This window comes from Natator depressus, chromosome 1 (genome assembly GCF_965152275.1).
Source record: "Natator depressus isolate rNatDep1 chromosome 1, rNatDep2.hap1, whole genome shotgun sequence".
Classification (NCBI taxonomy): Eukaryota; Metazoa; Chordata; order Testudines; family Cheloniidae; genus Natator; species Natator depressus.
The window spans coordinates 232,785,897-232,805,751 of NC_134234.1; the positions used below are offsets into that span (position 1 = coordinate 232,785,897).

A 19,855-nucleotide genomic window follows, 5' to 3' on the forward strand; every position below is an offset into this window, starting at 1 on the left:
AATCCATGATCCTTCTATTAATATTAAAGTAGAAATGTGGCTAAATCCCTGAAAATAGTAAACTATATAGTTGTCAGCTGTCTCCACTGTACAGTCTATTGGGGTGAAAACTGGAACTTCTCAAGACATAATTAAACCTGTGCTCCGAAGTGAAAACATTAAGACAAACAGAGAAAGTAATCTGTTTGCTATAGTGGATTTAATAATACTGTATATAATAAAGATGATTTGTGTTCTATTCATAAGCAAAAGAAGATAACTATAGTAGGGCTTAATAGACCATATCAAAGTGATTACATTTAAACATGTCTGCTAGAAAGCTGCATTTATTTAAAGTGCCACAGCAAGTGAAAAAATATTTTAGATGTTACACATGATTAGTGCAAGAAACCTCTGGAAAAGTTATCAAATAAAGTAAACATCTAAGAGAGAAAAATAAAGTTATTGTATTTACAAATGGTTCTTACACCCTAATTGCTCTCACATAATTCATAATAAAACAGAGTCAAAACTGAGTCAGTTTTCTATTTTTTCCACACTGTTGGAGACTGTGGTAAATATTTATTTAACATTTTTGTTTAGATCAAATAAATAAGTACATTTGTTGTAAAATATGCCTCAAGGATATAGTCTGTCAGGGATTCTTCTAGCAAATGCCATGAACTGCCACAAAGATGTAATCAAACCATTTCTAGAAACAAACTAGCCACCCACACCATATGGTTAGATGCCATTACTTAGAAAATACCTAACTGCTTATCCAGCAAGGGACCTGAAAGAAAGCCTTTGGTATAACGGAATAAGCTTTAGCTGGCCACAGTTCACCAAGTCATTTTTAATACTAATGGAAAAGGAAATATAACATCATTTGCCACTTATTTCCACCTAGGTTTCCCTTTTCACCACTGGGCAAGTGTCATACTTACTCCAAATATGCTCAGTTACACTCAGTCCACCAAAAAATAGTCTTCTGCTGTGTAAGGTTAAGTCTCAAAAACTCAAAACAATTTCAAGTGCAAAATTAAGTTTTAATGGTGTCTATCTGGAATCCCTTATTATTTATGCTATAAAGATGTTCATATTAATTCTGTTCACGTCCTTAGATGTATTTTTTTTCCCTTTTCGAAGCTTATGGAGAAAAACTTTTCTAGACAAAAACACACATCAATTCAAATTCAAATACCAGTTTTTACAAAATAAAGTTAAACTAAATAAAAACCATATATCTAGTGTCAAAGGACAGAAGAACTGGGGTATAAAACTTCTTGATCGCTCAGCGTAGTAGCCAAGAAGCGAAAAGCTAAGATGACAACTTAACTACTGCAGGCCCCTTCTCAAAAAACACACTCAATACATTAGGCAAGAGGCTTTTCGCTATACTAAACAAAACTAAAAATATGCTAATTTCAAAAAGATGAACTCCTTTTACGGACCAGTGAAAGTTTAATACGATTAATGCTCTCTTTCAACAAACCAAAAAAAGTTCAGAATCACTGTTTATAATTGATGCTAGATGCCCCTCCAGTTTGGGCCAACCTATACTTTAAACAAACAACAAGACACACACACACACACACACACCCCACCGCAGTATTTAGAGCCAGCCCAGCAACAGCTAGCTATACTGTTGGCCAAGTTAAAAATAAAAAATTAAAAAAAAATCTTCAGCGTAAAAACCTCAAGATTTTACATTAATATAGTGAAACTCTGAAACAAGCCTTCCCTTGCTCTAAAGACTCCTCTAATTCTATCCCCCTTCTACTGAGCAGAGATAAATAAAGCCGACCAGAGTGCTGAAAACTAAAGTGTTACTAAGGCAGATTAAAGTGATATTTCAAGCATAAAAATAAGGAGGAAGAAAATTGGAATTTGGGTAGGGGATACGGAACTCTTCGAATTTCACGTACAGTCCCCACTTCCCTAATTTGTGGGAAACATTCAGCCGCCCCGATATACATCCAAAGGAGCGAGTAAAAAGTTTGTAGCAACTCGCAATGCTTCACTCTATGTCTTACGACTCCTTTTCTAGTGTCTGCTCAACCAACCAATAAATAAAAATCCCCCGCAAGTTTGCTGTACCCTGACTGCTTGGTTTTCCTTCCTCCTCAGTCCCCGGACTCCTGGATTCCCCCTGGGATTGTGAAGATCTGTCGCGCTCCTTACCTGCTCCCTAGGTATGCAGGGCAGGGAGGTCCTCCGATGAGACTTGTTGCTGCAGCTGGACATCTCGGGAGAGATCATGGAGCTGGACCTCCTCCTCCTCTTAAACACCGGGACCTCTTCCTTGGCCAGCTGGGCACCAGAGACCTCTCTAGGCTTCGCCGCCCCGCAATGGGGCAAGAGCTGATCCGCGTACCTGGCCAGCAGGATACCCAGTAGCCCGAACAAGTAAGCCAGGTAGGGTCTCCAGGCTACCTTGATCCTCTCTAAGGAGACGAGGGACGTGGTCCTGACCGCGCTAGTCAAGGCGATCATGAGGACGCCCTGCCTCAGCTTCAGCACCAGCCATGTCACAGTGGCCAGGCAGCTCAGCACCACCCCCGTGGCGGTGAAGGAAAGCAAGTGATCCTCCCCTACCGCAAACCCAATCTGGACAATCGCTTCCCCCCCGCAGCAGGCGGCCAGGAGCAAGGCGGCTGTGTGCAGGCGGACCCCGGAGCGCAGTAAGTACAAGCCCATCCAGAAGAAGACACACATGAGGCTGAAGAGCAAAGCGATGGGATGCAGCCAAGGAGTCAGCTGGAAGCTGCTGCTGCTGCTGAGGAGCCCTGCTGGGGGCAACGGCAAACCACTCGCTTCTCCTCCTCCAGCTGTTGCGGCTGCTGCTTCCTCCTCCGCCGCCACTACCTCCTTCTGCTCCAGATTGCAGCCGATCTCCCCCCGGACCAACCTGACCACCAGAGCCAGCAAGAAGGACAGGGATCCGGCGCAGAGAGCCGAGGAAAGTTTCCGGGAGCTCCAGATTTTCTGCAGCACCAGGTCTCCCCAGCAGAGCTGGCAGGTTGAGTCTTCCTTTTGCCCCGGCTGAGTGCCCGGCTGCTGTTGCTGTTTCCCATCAGAACAACAATACCCATTGCAATCGGATCCTACTCCTGCTGCTGGGCTTTTCTCCTCGCCAATGCTCCGGCCGGATTTGCCCCGGACACTGGCAGAGTCGCTGGTCAGAGCCATAGTTTCAGCCTCCCCTCTTCCCCCCCACATACACAACGAGGCAACCCCCTCCCTTCCCCAGCAGAGAGGGAGCGAGAAAAATTCCTCGCAAGTTCCTCCAGAGGTTGCAAAAATTTAGTATCTATCACTGGGTGCAAACGGAGAAGCGCAAGAGGGGCAAGGCTAGGAAGAGTCGGCAAAGTTAAAGCCTCGCATTTTGTAGGGAGATCAGCCTCCCTCTCCTGTCCCCTGTTCAAAGAGCCTGTCGCCCTCTTTATAGGCTCTCCCTCCGAGATCGCTGCAGGTTTAAAAAAAAAAATCCACGGGGTTGTCGGAAGGGGTGGAAGAACAGAAAGAAGCCGCTGGACAAAGTCAGCAGCGCTGGTTCATTCCTAGGCCATCATTGCTCCCCCGCACTCCTGCTGCTCGGGAAGGAGGTGCAGGGGAGGGGGGGGGGAAGCGGGATGGAGCTGCGTGCGGGCAGCGGCAGCAGGGACTTTCTGCCCGCTTGCTTCTTCTTCCTGCTGCTCTCTCGCGCGCTCACATACACTCTTCCCTTCTCCTCGGGCGATCCTCCCCGGCGCTGCCAGAAGCCGTGGCTCGCCATTCCCCATGGCTGGGGGGAGGAAGAGTCCTGTTCATTGCAGATCTTGGGGAGGGGAAGGGGCGGGGGGAAGAGAGACACAAAAATAAAAGGCAAGCGGTGGGGAGATGAAGAAGTTGCTAAGTTCTGCTGGGAAGAGACGCAGCTCCGCAGGAGGGAAGCTGCTCGGAACAGCTTTGCCCCTGTTTAAAGGCTCTTGGGGCGCTCTCCGATTTTTGCCCCCCAACTTCAAGTGAGGCGAGTCCCCCTCATTAAAGAAGCGAGGAGGAGAAGAAGGGGGGGGGAGAGAGAGAATAAACAAGCAGGAGGCGGCTGCCGGGTTTGCAATTCAGCTTGTACAACTGCTCGGCAAACGCTGCTCCGCTCCCCCTCCTCCCGGAGGAGGCGCTGCTGCGGGCAGCACCCCAGCCCAGGGCCACGCAGCGAGCGGAGCACGGACGCAGCAGCCGCCGCCGCGCGGAGCGAGCCCCTTGCTCCTCAGCCCCGGGAACGCGGGGTCAGACGAGCCGCGCGGGCTGCTGCCTCCTCGCTGCCGCGCCGGGGCGGGAGCGCGTCGCACCAACCCGCCTGGCGGCTTTGCAGAAGCTGAGGCGCTGGACGTGCCAACCAGTAGAGAATTGGCTGCCACCGGCTGTTAGCAATAAAGGCATAAATCTGAGTGACAGAGAGGAGGCAATTACACGGCAGTAAAAAAGTCACAATCGTTTAGCGAGATTAATTTTTACTTCAGTTTGTAGAGACAAGCCCAGCCTGGCCCACCAGAGCTAACTGCCTTGGGAAGTTCAGCCCCAAGAGCCAGGTTGTGCCACTCGCATCCCCTTTTATCTGAGCCGACCCAGAACATGAGATCCAGTCAGGCTTTGAGAGGCTGGTCCCATCTTTGTCTTACTGCAATGCAGTTTCCTTCACTGTGGGTCCAATAGCCTAAATCCTCTTTCCAAACTGACTGCACCTTCAATTAAACTAGCGGAACCATGCCAATAGAATGTGCCCCTCTGGGAGAGCATTTGCTGCAATTCTGAGGGGGCTGAAACAATCAGGCCCAGATCCTACAAAGACTTAATTGGGAGCATACTTAATGGGCCTCATGAGTAAAATTACACACAGGTTTAAATCTTTGCAAGATCAGGGCCTTAGCTCTCAAAGCCACAGGACCAGGTAAATTGCATATAGTAATAATATATTTAGTACACTGCACACAATAAAACAAACCCCAGAGAAACATTCAGCAGGGAAACATTTAGAGCCAGGAAATGAACAGATAAGAGAAAAGAATTTCCCTACTCCTCCCCCCCAGCAAATAATGATTTAAGACGTAAAACAGATTCAAGACGTAAAACAGATTCACAGTGGTGTATTTATTTGAGGATATATCTGGGTTTTTAATACCATGTCTATCACCATAATGCCTGAGTTTAATGGGTTGAAATGGTAGCTCCAGTGTAATGTGTTTTCTATGACCAGAAACATGGCATATGAATTGAGGTTGGTTTTAAATAATAGTTTTCCAGGCTACATAATATGTAATCTGCATTTGTCATTTTTGTGTTTGAAGTTTGGTCAGAAAGAAACCTGAATATTTTCAGTAAAGTTTGGTTTTGAGGGTTAGATTGGTTATAAGGAATCTCATGGGGGTTTTGTTGCTTTTTTTTTGTTTATTTTACGGTTAGGAGTCCAAACTCTGAATAGCTAACAAGGTTTGCAATGTATTGTTGACAAGGGCTGTCGGAGGAGCAGGGAGTCTTACATCTATGTAGAGCCCTGCTGAAAATACCACTGGGCTCCACACCAGGCATGAAGGTCCACCCATAGGGGCCTATATGCCTTTCATCTCTACTCATTTAAAAGCGATAGGCCTCTTAATGATTTGTTAGTTAAAAAAATTTCAGTGAGTCAAAATGCATATAGTCTGCACACAATTCAATCACATATAACTGGTATTTCAATGTTAGACAACAGCACACACAGCTCAGACCCATTACACGTTCGATTTTATCCTCCACACTGAGCATCATTCATTTTAAACCCCACTTTACCTCAGCTTTGTTACTTTATAGATTGTTACTCTAACTTAATATCAGAAAGGTTGTCAGTAAATAGAATTATTAAAAAAAACCTGTAGTAAATTTATTTTCAAACTTCCCTACAGCTAATTTTTTGTTGTATGCCCTATTTAAACATCTGTTGCATACATTGACGAAAGCATATATCCTTAATACTACTTTCCCCTGATACACAGATAATTCAGGTTATTTGAAAAGTAATGGCACTCTCTAGTTGGACAAACGTAGGTTTAATGTTTAAGGGAATTGCAGTGGAATCCACGAAGGGCCTTAGGTGTTGCAACGCTGAGCATTGTGGTGCCTAACATTTAGGTGCCTAGAAAATCACAGGAATAACACTGTGATCCACCAAGCTGAGTTAAGTACCTTAAGAACACCTATACGATGAACGGGGAGAGACAGACACCTATGATTGCAGTCCACCAACGCCAGTAGGCTAGGCAGGGAGCTGGTAAACCCTGCCCCTCTCTGAAAGTTATGTACCTCAATCCAGGCTACCTACGAACTGGGGGAAGATGGGTGCTCAGCTGCCTAAGTTGCATGTGAGGGCCAAAGCAAACCAGTCCCAGGTGGAATGAGGGAGCCCTCCCTTTAGCCTAGTATGCTCACCCAGGCTGTGGGAGACCCCCATTCTCCTGAGGGGGAAGAAAGGGATTTGAATCAGGCTCTGCTATCTCTAAAGTCAGTGCCCTAACCCCTAGGCTACAGAATCATTCTAATTCTTGGGGTGGCCCAAATAATATTTAAATATTCTGTTGTTTAATTAAAGTGGAACAACTTCAACAGAGCTTGAGGAGATCATATCAGAGTATTACGTAGCTTAGTGGTTAGATTACACTCCTGAGATCCCACTTCAATTCCCTTCTCCTTCTCTGGTGGAGGCAGGACTTGAACTGTGTGTGTGTGTCTCCCACATCCTGGATGAATAGTCTATCCCTTTGCCTAAAGATTATAAGGGAGGTCCCTTTCCCACCCACTCCCCACTGTTTTGTGTGAACCTCCCTGAGGAGCCCAATCCAGTAGGTGGCCTCTGAGCATAATCCCCAGATTGCCCCCCCACCCCCCACATGCAATTTAGACAGTCAAACACCTATCTTTCCCATTTTGTGAATTGCTCTGGGTTTTAAGCCAGAAATAGGCATCCAGATGCCTATTACAAGGCTGTAGTACACATGTTCAGGCAGGATAGGCACCCATACACCTAGAATGCAGCTGCAGTGAGCGTGTGCCCAGAGGAAAGAATTTAGGTGCAGAATGGGTTTAGATGCCTATAGAGTTAGACAGCAGCTGAGCAGGAGTTTTATAGATTGCAGTGGTATCTAACAAAGTGACTTAGGCACCTAAATACCTCTATGGATAATACTCTTGGTGCTTTTTAATAACACGTCCTATTGCAATGGTTTTGTTTCCAGTAGCATGGTTTCTGGTTCATTTTGTTTTAGGGCAGTTTTAAACACACTAAATCCTTGACCACACTGAGCTCTGCAACGGTGGGACCCTGAACTGCATGAAGCCCTAACAGATAAATGGGCATCACTGAAGAAGGAAACTATTTAAACAAAGATGACTTTTTTGCAGTATTATGTGAAGCAAAACAAGACCACTCCAAAACTAACCCTGTCAGCTTCTGTTGTGAAGAGTGTGCAGAAACCTAATGTAGCCTTTGATTACTTTATCTTGGTAGGTTAATTTCCACTTCAGGGCCTTCTTGATGACAGAGAGAGCTATTAATAATACTCTAAGCTTTGGGTGTGAAAATACCTAGACTTCCTAGAACCACAGCTCTGAATCAGAGTGGTAAGCTCAAACCATCAGCCATCCAAGATACCATAGATAAATTGAATTGCATGCATTTTACTCTTGGTGCGGGGTGTCTTTTAGATGAGACATTGAGCATTGTGGGCTTGTCTGCACATTGTGACACTTGTTTTAATAGTAGGCTGTCTTTGGTCGAAAGTATTTCCTCTCCATTGTTCCATAGTAAACTGGATGTTTACTACTCATTTCTCCACAGAAGGATACATTTAAGGTGTGTTTTTCTGTTCGGTTTGTAAAGGGCTTTTGAGTGAAAGTCAGTATTAGTGTGATTTCCAGAGACTCTGAGCACCTGCAGCTCTCAGTGAAATCAATGAGATGCAGGGATACTCAGCACATCAAGAGTCAGGCTGTATGTAAATCAGATTAAAATCTTAGAGGAATAAGATGCATACGATTCCTTTGGACTACTTATCATGTCGGCATTTCTATTAGTGCACTTCATCTCACTGGCTTACACAAGAGGCCAACCGGAGCAGTCTTTAGCCAGGAATTAATGTTCTCCTGGTTCCATTGGTAGATAGAGTTGTGACTGTTATGACGTGTGCTGGAAGAAGCTGCTGAAAGACCAGAATTCCTGATAATGGATGGAGAAATTCCAGGAAGCTAGAGCCCAATCCTGCGTGGTACTGAGCATCCTCAGATCCCATTAAAGTAAGTGAGAATTGAAGAAGCGCAGCACCTTCCAGAATTAGCTCCTCAGCATCAACACGCATCAATAGTGACCAAAGGAAGAGGAAATCATCGACTGTAGCTGAGGTTATCATAGCAAAAAAAATAATCTCGAGTGAGTAGTTGAATTCTGAAGAACTCTCCTTCTTCCTCTTGTGATTCAAATGATAGATCAAAACTATTATTTGTTCCTTTTAAAATAGGATGAACAGGGAAATGCTACTATAATGTATTAAACAGAAAACGTAAGGGAGGACTATGGTCCTGGGTTACAGTTTAAAAACCCCTGAGATGGAAGAAGATGCTCTGCAACAGTCTCAGGAAAAGCTGCTCCCTTGGATATTATTAACTAGGGAACCATTACTAGAGGAATCTGCCAAGATAAATAAAGCAATCTTGAAAAGCTTTTATTAGCAATATAATATCTAGATATAAACAAAGGTAAAACACTTTAGGAACCTGAAAAAGACAATAAATGATCCAGTTAGCAAATAAACTGATATTAATTGGTCAACCAAATGGAGAACTGGTATTTCAAGTTAGAAATGTGCAGGAGCAACATCAGCCATTGATTTAACAAGTTAACACATGGGAGAAGGTGATGGTTAAAGTAACATGTCAACCCATTTCAAATAAGAACTAGAGAGTAATCTTCCATGTAGGAAATTCAGAGTTCTCAGTTTATGAAAAACTGGTACAGGAAGTCTCATGGGTAACATAAGAGGAGGATGTGAAACAAAGCACAGATAGTGGTCAAGCAAAGCTAAGTGTAAAGGATTTTCAGCTGAAAAAAATATTCGTTCTAGAGCTGACAGATCAAAAGCTTACATATAAAGAAGCTGTGGAATGATGCTATCTTCCACTACTAGAGACATGTCTGCAATGATTCTCCACATCAGAGTTCCTTTCCCCTTACTAGTTAAATAAGGAGAAAATTTGTCCACTAGATAATACACATTTTCCCCCAGTAAAGACAATGACTAAGGCCAGGTCTACACGAAAAAGTTAGCCCAGCTACATCGCTTGGGGGGGGGTGAAAAATCCATACCTCTTGAGTAATGTATTTAAGCCGACCTAACTGCCAGTGTAGACAGTGCAAGGTTGATGGAAAAAATCTTCTGTCAAATTTTTCCGTCAATTTAGCTACCACTTCTCAGGGAGGTGGATTAGTTACAGCAATGGGAGAACCCCTCTCTTTGCTAAAGTAAATGTCTGCACTGAAGCACTACAGCAGCACAGCTGCAGCGCTGAGTTATGCCGCAAGTGGTTTAGGTGTAGACAGCCTAAGATTTACGTAATTAAATAGTGAATTTTGTAGTAAGAGCAGTATTATGTGCATTCTTGGCCACAACACCCCAGTGAGAACTAGACCCACCAACACAATGGAGTTTTTGACCAACCACCAAAGTAGTGGAGTCCTTTAGCTAATTCTCAACAGAATAGTTGTCAAGATTCCACAGCTCAAAGCTTAAACATGCCACCAAGTTAAAACCCACAGCTACATAGCCCAGGCTCATTCCTCTACTGGTGGTGGCTTATACTTCCCACCTCTGGGGAACCAGGTGAGTAAATAAAAATGTCCACATGTCCCAAAGGAATTCCTCCTGTCTCTTTTAACATAATAGGTGACAGAAGTTTCCATCATCATAGTAATACAGTAAAAGTAAGGATTCAGATTGTGGAGAAATTGCTTGTTGCTGATTGCTACGATCAGTCTGAGATGGGAGAGGACTCTACAGCAGAGACATCAGGGCAGGCTGAAAAAATTCCACACCAAATGGTTTTGGAGATTAGAATGGGACAGAGGGACAACAGAGAATGCTTCTGTTTTACCACTCTTTACTCCAATTATAGCAAGAACACCCATGACACTTAGGAACTATGTCTGAGATGATTACTTGTGCATTTTTGTACTTTGCTTTCTTTTTAATTAAAATTTTTTCACCTTCTTATGACTTTGGTCAAATATTTGTTGTGAGCTGGGAAACACAATGTGACTGTGATTTTATAACAACTGGATCTGCAGGAATTTGTTAATTAAGATAACATTTGCTTACCTTCTGACAGCAGTCTATTTATAGAGTATTAAGGATCATACTGCTCAGGATTTCTATAGCACTGTCCATGTGAGGACCTCAAAGTGTTTTACAAACATATATGAATAACTCTCACAATGCCCCTGTTTATGGCTGTAGCACTTCAGGGTAGACGCTAGCTACACCAGCGGGAGGGATTCTCCCAGTGGTATCAGTAATCCGTCTCCATGAGAGGCAATAGCTAGGTCAACAGGAGAATTTTTCCATTCACCTAATACTATCTACATGGGGACTTAGGTCAGCGTACCTATGTCATTAAGGGGTTTGGTTAAGCACATGTGTAACTTTAAGCACAAGTGTCCCATTGACTTTCGTGACATTTCACTATGAATAACACATGAAATATAATTTAAATGTCAAAGTTTAGATGAAACATTTGTCATATAAGCCATTGCACATTAAGGTCATGATCCAGCAAAGCACTTAAGCACGGGAGTAGTCTCATTGACTTTATTGATATTTCACAATGAGCACCGCATCAAATGCAGCTGTCACATTAATTCAGTGTTTCTAACATTTTCAGCAGTGAAATAATTACCAGTATTGACATTATTATTGCACCATTTCATTCATTACCAGTAGATAACATTATTTCAGGCTGTCTGCAGACTCAGGATATCCCCACTGCATAAGTTTCATTTGGTTCACATTTTCAAGGTTTTCTTCACAACCATGAGGGCTAGGTACATAATTTAAAAAAAAAAAATTAAATCCTGTCTTGTGAAGCAGCCATTTGATGACAAATACGTCCATCAAATTAATTCAGTAATGAAAATATCCATTGACTTTCATTGTGAAGTAGATAGAAAACATTATAATTAGTATATTAATTTTAAAAATCTACATGTTAATAAACCTTAAAATAGACTGTGCCTCAATTTTTGCTAAAATCTCCAAGTGAGTTAGTTTTCCAATCTCCAAAAATCCAAAATATATTTTCTAGAGGAATTTCAAGAAAGTATACACTCACCATTTCAAAATGCTTATAATTAATAAATTAAGTAACAGATTTATTTGTAAATTCTTAGAAAAGTCATTCTGTAACCCAAGACTAAGTTTGGTAAATTTGGGGAAGCCGTGATATGGGTGTGGTCCTGCAATGATCAAAATGTTTAGGGATCCCTGTGCTCAGGCAGATCCCCAACAAAGTTAATGGAGGCCCACCCAGAAGGAGCAGCTTGCAGGATCAGGGTTACTGTATTCACATAAAACACATCAGATTATTCCCTAGTTTAAATGCAAATCTTTATGTAATTTTAACTATGGAGCAGCCATAGAACCTTTGTAATTAATGTATAATTGTAAAATGATTAAAATGCAATCTTTTATAGAATGTGATTATTTAACACTATCTATTAAAGGGCAGCTAGTTCTAATGCAATAGAGAAGTCACAATTGGATGGCTTTTCACTGGAAGGTCAGCCTTTATGTCAGGCTACCATATTCTGGGTTACCAGTTGCATGGAAAATGATTATCAGCTCCTGTTTATGGCATCTAAGAAATATATTCCTCCAGAGACGGGACTTGTTCTACTTTTCCTCTTGACTTGCAAAGGAATTCCTAGTCATAGTGCAAGGAGAGCTGTGAAGAATTAAGAAGCATAAAACAGGAGATGTTATAAACACTTCAAGAAGAATCTACCCACATAGGGCCAAATTCAGCCCTGGTATAAAATGCAACTCCATTGAAATCAATTAGCTGAATCTGGCAGATAGGGACTGTCTCTGTAGCAAACATTATTACAAGTAGGGTGAATTTTTAAATCCTTAGAAATTTATTGTTAATATTTGATTTTTTGTGTTTTCAGTGTAGAAACAACACTGGATACTCAGGTAAATACAATTCTTAAAAATCATGGCATTCTGTTTTTACCTGCCAACCTAAATTATTAATATTTGAAAGACTGACCCAGAAAATCTGATTTACTAATGCAAAATTAGCATTGGCTAATTACACCAGAAATACACATTACACACACTAGTTCAAAAACAACAACAAAGCATGGACACTTGTACTACAGATCTTTGAAAAGTATGAATCCTTAAAGTTGTGGTTAGTGTGTATTATTCAATTATGTTCGGAGAAAAATGTTCAAATCACTCCAGAGGTGTAATTTTTTGGTAATAAATACATACTTTTAAATTATTTTGATATTTTTTGTTCAAATAAAAAAAATCTGAGGTATTTCAAAATAAATTTGACAATTGTTTTATCATATAGCTGGGCTAGGGATGACCACTTATGCACCTAGGTTGTATTTTTATGAATATTTAATATACCCAGTGTTCAAAACCACTGAAATTAACAAAAAGAAAAGGTCTACTTGTGGCACCTTAGACACTAACAAATTTATTTGAGCATAAGCTTTCGTGAGCTACAGCTCACTCCATCGGAAAGTGAGCTGTAGCTCACGAAAGCTTATGCTCAAATAAATTTGTTAGTCTCTAAGGTGCCACAAGTACTCCTTTTCTTTTTGCGAATACAGACTAACACGGCTCCTACTCTGAAACCTGAAATTAACAGATCACTAAAGGCCCAATCCTGTAAACATGCACATGCATAACTTTAAGTCAATGCTCTACTCATGTGAGTAAAGTTATACACACATCTACCGAATGGGGCCAGAGTTCATGTGGAATTCAACTCCACTCAAAGAATCAATTTTAACTACCCTACCTTTGTCAGATACTTATGTTACTGCTCCAGTCCCTCTGCAAACAGTTTTATAACACTTAAAATAAAATAGTTCATGTAAACAACTGGAAGGTCACAAACCCATCAATGCAGGAAATTCAAAGCTAAGGCTCAAACTGCTTCTTTAACATAAACCTGTTGCGTGACAGCACTGAGAGATGACCCTGAAAAACCATGTGATGTTTACTAACATGTGGTATGGTATTCTATGCCAGTTTCATCTTATCATGTGTTATGAAGATCACTCTTGAAAGAAATGTTATCAGACAACGATGATTATTTTTAAATATTTGCATATGTACATTGGGTTTTATAATTAGTTTGCTGGGCACAGTTATTTATAAACATTTGCAGTCTACCGCCAGGACACCCTTGGGAATGAAATGTATATTTCAAGGTACCTGTTTCGAGTAATTCAAATAAAATACATGGTGGTTAACTAGGAGTGTGAATGCAGGCTGAAGGAAACAGCTTGAAGTAGCATGGTTCCAGCACTGAGAAGGCCAACATAAATTACCAAATGTCCCCAAATAAAGCTGTGCTACAAGTGAACAAACTGCTCACTGAATCTGCAAATGACTGATTCATCCTACTGCAATAACTCTTCACTTGGTCCATGATGCACAAAATCAACATTACAAACTCACCAATGACTGCATTTTTGGGCAGCTAATACCTTTGAAAATCCAGCCCTTAGCCTAAATCTCACTGAAAGTCACTTTTGTAAATGGGACTGTGGTGATTTTGAAAATTTTACTCTAAGTTTTGTAAGTCTTACACTTCCTGATGTTTTTAATCAGGCTCTTATACGCAGAGAATATATACATGTATCTAAGTTGGTCTTATTGATAGTCTAATTTTCCTTGACACCGATTCTAGACACATTTATTTTAATATCAAATATTTCATAGACTTGAATAACATTATAACTTTTCAAAAAACAAGCATGTTACATTGACAGCTTCCACTCTAGATATGTTTTCAAATGTAAATTTGATCCAAAGTAGATGTTATATAATATATTAATATTCCTGTAGTAGTAACACATTTTCTTATAATATTCACAGAGGTCATATAAAAATTGTCGGGCTCACTCCTGTCTATGAGGTGCTGAACTCCTGCAATTATTAATGACTGTAATGGGAGTTATGGGCATCCAGCAACGCACAGGAATGCTCAGCTTCTTGCAGAATCAAGCCCATATGCAGCCAAATTCAGATCTGGTGCAAGCGGGTGAGATTCCATTAAAGTCAGCTGCAATACACCCCATTTGAATTTGGCTCATACAGCCATTCATGTGGCTCCATGGACACAGGAATTTTTAACTTTAATTCCCTACCTGTTCATGCTGTCTACTGTAATTCACTCCCTGTTCTCTTCCTAGTTTCATACAGCATCCATGTGGGAGGTGGCACAGGAAGCTTTGTACATGCTAGTGAGACATTTCCAGTATGACAGCGAGACCTGCTACTGCTTGAGCCAAGGCTCTGTAGCTGAGGACTGTAGCAGCTCATATCCTCTGTGAATCAGCAAAAGGGGAACCTGCAATATATATTCACTGGTGGGTCACATCTGCACATTCAGGCATCCTTGAAAAGTACAGGAAATGGGAGCAGCCTTCACAAGCCTGGGTGACTGTAATCTCAGAAGCCCTTTGCAGAGAAGGGGCATTTATGCTGATTGAGGTCACTAATTATCCAGGGAAGGTGTAGAATGTTCATAGGATGATTTCTCTGGGGTTGTCATGTTAGCGGTAGGGGGACAAAGGTGGTTGGCTGGTGACGGAGGATCAGGGGGGAAAGGTAAAGTGAGTGGCTGAGAAACTAGGGATAGTTGAGGAATGGTAAAGCGTGGATTAGGATTGACATTTTGGGGTGGGTGTAAAACTGTCAGGGTGCAGAAAGGAAGCATTTCAAAGCTGGGGAAAGAGGACTTCGACTTTGTGTTTCGAAACCCATCTGCCCCTTCATTACCTGTATTGCTAGGAACCATCCTGTTACTCAGGATGAGCCATGAGATATCGTCAGCACTCTCCATGGAGTCTGTTAAGCATTGCTCCAGTTTGGATTCCCATTGTAGACAGCTGGGCCATCAAAAAAATGGGCATTCATGGTCTGTTCACAGATTTGGTGGTAGAATCAGCCTTTGTTCACCAGAATTACGGACAGAAGCATTTTGATTATTCAAAATAAGTTTATAAACAGATCCACCAGTTAAAAATTAAAGATTATTACATATAGGAAATGAATAAAATTTGATTTAAGATCACAGAAATAAAATACAATTCAGTTATGGTTATGGGCACTTTAGATAGATCATACAAACAGAACAGATGACACAGATGCATCCACTCCATTCTTAACACATTTTGGTGTGCCAATGTATTGTGATATTTTGTAATTTATGAGCTGCATTAGTCAGGCATGACCTAGAGAGCTAAGAATGGAGCAGAGGCTGTAATCTTAGTGATGGTGCAGTACAAAATTTAATTCCGTTTACATAGCAGACTTATGTAAGTGTAACATATAATTTATTACCATTAATGTTCAACTACCATTAATATACAACTTGTTGATTGATTTCCTGTTTTTAATGGTATGGTTACAAAAATTCTCTGGGAAAGTATTTAAAATGCTCCTGTGCAAAACCCAGAATTGGGCAGCCCAGTGATCTGGCTGCCTCAGGGAGTTGGGGGCCCAGAAAGCAAGTTGCCCTAGGAGCTGGCAGCCCAGGGAGTCAGTTGCTCTAGGAAGTGGGGAAACTGGTTGTAGTGGGAACTGCAGAGTCCAGGGAGCCAGTTAACCAGGGTAGCTCTGGGAGTCAGCTGCCCCAGGAGTCAATGAGGCCTTGGGATTTGGACAGACTGGAGACTAAGCTGTACCACAAATCAGGCAGCCTGGAAGCTCTGGGATCATTTTCAAAATGAAACATTTAGGTTTTTTGTAATTTTTTTTTCCTGAATTTCCCTTTTTTGGGAAATTTTGAAATTTATATTTTCATTCTGAATGGTAATCTTTTTGGGTTTTTATTTTTAAATGTTGGCGTTTTCTGCATAATGGAAATTCTGAGTTTTGACTAACCCTAATAAACAGAACCTCATTGGATGACGATTCTCCATTTATAATTACTTGTTGAGATCCATCGGTTAGCCAGTTTTTAACCCATTTAACATGGGCTACACTGATTTTGTATGAATGCAACTAAATTAGTGACGTGATTTTCAGACGTACTGAATAGCCAAAGCTCTCTTTGAGGTCTGCCTCAGTATGGATTTAGGTGTATAATTTTAGTTTCCCACATTTGCAATCTTTGTCCTTAGCCTCACCCCTCTGAGGTGCACAAGTAGTATTACCATTTTACAGATAAGGTACTTTGTCAGTATAAATTGATATATATTATAAAACATGTGTTAAACATTTTTTAAGATACCCAGGTGAATATATCCACTACAGTCCTGTGTTCTTGGAGAGACTACAGCTCATTTTCCAGCACCTGCAGTGAGGTTGGAATGGAAGCATAATTATTATGACTGATTTTCTAAAATAGATGTGCCAAGAATGGAGAAATTTCATCTTTGATTGGTTGGCTTCTGGGAGCAGGAAAACAGAAAGAGGAAATGTCCCTGTTTGAGCTGGCATATGCAATGCAATCCTTGTCCAGTACGTGCCAGGCCCCTGTTGTTGGAAGCCTGCAGCAGTTGTGCAGTTTGTCTGTGGTTACTACCACAGGCCAACCAAGTACATGGTCAAATAAAGAATGCATGGGGAAAGCTAAAGCATATTAAGGGAAATGTGAGATCAAAAAGGCATGTGTACAAATCAATAAAGATTGAATTTTACATTAGAGAGACAAGGTGGGTGAGGTAATATCTTTTATTGGGCCAGCTTCTGTTAGTGAGAGAGAGAGAGAACCACAGAAGAGCTCTGTGTGGCTCAAAAGCTTGTCTCTCTCACCCCCAACAGAAGCAGGTCCAATAAAAGATATTACCTCACCCACCTTGTCTCTCTAATATCCTGGGACTGACACTGCTACAACTACACTGGATTTTATATAATGTATTGCCTTGATGCCTAGATTCTGCAAATCATTGCTTTGGGGGAAGAAATGGGTGGAGCGCCTAAGTTTGGTTGGTCAGACTTTTCTTATGCATTATACATTTTTACAAAAACAACATTTAAAACTGATTTACATGTACAAAAATATTGTAAGGACACCATCCAGAAGATTTTTTAAAAAATAGGATTAACATGTTTCCTTTTAAGCAAACAGAACTAAATAAAGGTAGTGTTCTGTTTATGAAGTGATCAAAGCTTGGGCTTATTTTCTTCAGTGTTGGAAACATCACTTTTCATTTCCTCTCTATATATAATGCAATGCCAGTAAGACAGCTGCATTTATGATTTAGAGCAAGAATTTGCTGCCACAAGACAGCAGCCTTGCTCTTAAAAATCAAGGGATTTTCTATATTTTATTGATATATTTTAAAGATTTTTGCCAGCTCTCCCTTTACTTACTTTTTTCTCACAGCAGTAACTTGGATACACAAGTCAGTTTAATTATAGTAAAAACAAACAAACAAACAAACCATGTCAGCCACTTCTGATCCCTCTTTCATTAATTCATGCAAAATTGTCAACATGTCAGCAGACTGTAGCGTATGAGTTCAGAAAGGACTGAGGGAGAAAGATATGTGACTGAAAACAGCGCTTCCTTTTACCTTTATTGTACAGAAAGGCATTTTAAGATTAAAATAGTAAGTGTTCAGAATGAGCGTGTGTGTGCACACGTGCGCAGCTCATGCAGTGGTGACAAAGGGTATGTCTACACTTCTGGATTTACTTGGGTTGTGCTGCAGGTTTTTGGCCCCTCCTCCATTCACACTGAAAGCCGTTAGATGTGTGTCCAGCAACATGTAGAACACAAGTTAGCATACCTGCCTGGGGGTAGGGGTAAAACCACTCATAAAGAGGGGGAGGAATTAGATTATTTTAACTGAATGTGTGATTTTGTAGATTTTTCTCTTTTCTTCAAATTGTTTCACTCCAGATTTTAAAAGCTCAGGCTCCTACATAGAAGAAAACTCTGTTTCCTTTTCCTTTGTCTAGTGATTACAGTACAAGTTCAATAATATTTACTTATCTTTATCGTAACAATTGGGCTTAATCCTGTAGTATTTAAGTATTTACACTGTGTAACACCTTCAGGATTTGCGCCACTAAAACTACATTATACTTTATACTCCGATGGTGCTTTCCATGTCAGGATGTGAAATCATTTGACAAATATTAGGCGTGAGGTTCAGTGTCACACCAAACTCAAATAGCGTGGGAAGTGTGGGATGAGGGGGGCACTAAGGCAGCTTTAAGCCATCTGTGTGTCCTCCTGATCTTGAGCTACTCTCGGGGATGGAGAGAGGCCCCCACCATAACTTAGTTATGGGGCCTAAATTACAGCTGTCTCCTGGGGCTCCTTTACAGGCTGCAGTGGTGCCTGGAATGTCCCCCGGCTGCAGCCCCGCTCCCCAACACACCTCTTCACTCCTAGCACACCACCTACACTAGGCTTGTGAGGGAGCCCTTAGAGGACAGCCTTACAGCTGACTTCCACAGAGCCTGCAGCAGAGGAATCCTCCTACAGCCCAATATGGGGATTCTAAGACCTCTTTTTTGCAGCTCCAGTCCTCTGACCAGATCAGTCACTAATGCCTCCCCACCAAAAGCTGAGTCCAACCTCCCCCATTCTGGGAAGGCTGGTTATGTTCAGAGGAGCAGTAGTGGGAAGAAATGCTATGGGTTTGGAAGGATCTGATGACACTAAAGAAAGAGGCCATTCTCACCTAACTCTTCACCCCCTTCAAAACCCCAAGTACATGGAAAGGGCTTCCATCATGTTAAGGGCATGAGGTTCTGGAGGAGGATGCCACATAAGTTCAATCCCTCTCCCTCTGAGGTAGTTTGGGTCAAAACTTTTTAGGACTGTTTTAATCCCTTCCTTTTGAAATAACTGGAGGGGACAATCTGACCTTGGTTAAGGTGTGTAAATTACTTTCAGATCCTCTCACATGTTTCTCTAATTTGTTATTATTCTCATAGCCGCTATGGAAGATTTTAAAAAGGCATAAAGTGTTCTCACTGTGTAGATCCATTTACCTTGTTTTACACTCTCTCTCTCTCTCAGGTGGTTAATTTTACCTTCACTGGCAGCTCTCACTCTGAAGAGCACAGAGCTATGGGATTTCAGACTCAAAAAGATTTTAAAGAGATTTGAACACACATCAGATAATTAAAAGATGGCTACACGTTTCATCTACTAGCTGACGGCCAGGCACTCTGAAAAGATTAGTCAATCAGCTTAAGTCCTCATACTGTGGCAGCGCACAGGTTGTGAGACCAACACACACTCTGGTGGTTCACAAACAGGAACAGTATCAGAAAGGAAGCTTCTCTGATGACTGAGCCAGAAGGAGCTCTGCTATACCTCCTTTTTTGCAGATACCCCAGATATTTACATATTAATAGCTGTAACTAAACTGAGAGTTAAACAGACACAAATTGGGGTTCTGTCTTTCAAATTATCCATGCATAAAACTCCCACTGACTTCAGTGGCAATACTGGCACATTCAGAATTGGGCCTATGATGCTGACTAGAGTTGTGCCAACCCTGTATAATAAAACCCAGAGCTAGGTGGGTTGAAACCCAGTTTGTCAGAAACTCAGCACTTGAGCTAGGTTTGCCGAGATTCACAAATGTTTTGCCAAC

The 19,855-nt window shown here is 41.6% G+C and overlaps 1 protein-coding gene across 1 annotated transcript in view; it reads right to left on the reverse strand.

The window, feature by feature from the left end:
- Positions 1–3,186, reverse strand: part of PDE3A (phosphodiesterase 3A) — a 360,917-nt gene extending 357,731 nt beyond the window's left edge. The window contains exon 1 of the mRNA XM_074938035.1: positions 2,164–3,186. Within this exon, the coding sequence (XP_074794136.1) occupies positions 2,164–3,171 (1,008 nt within the window). The 5' untranslated portion in view covers positions 3,172–3,186. The remainder of the gene's footprint in view (positions 1–2,163) is intronic.
- Between the last annotated feature and the right edge of the window lie 16,669 nt (positions 3,187–19,855).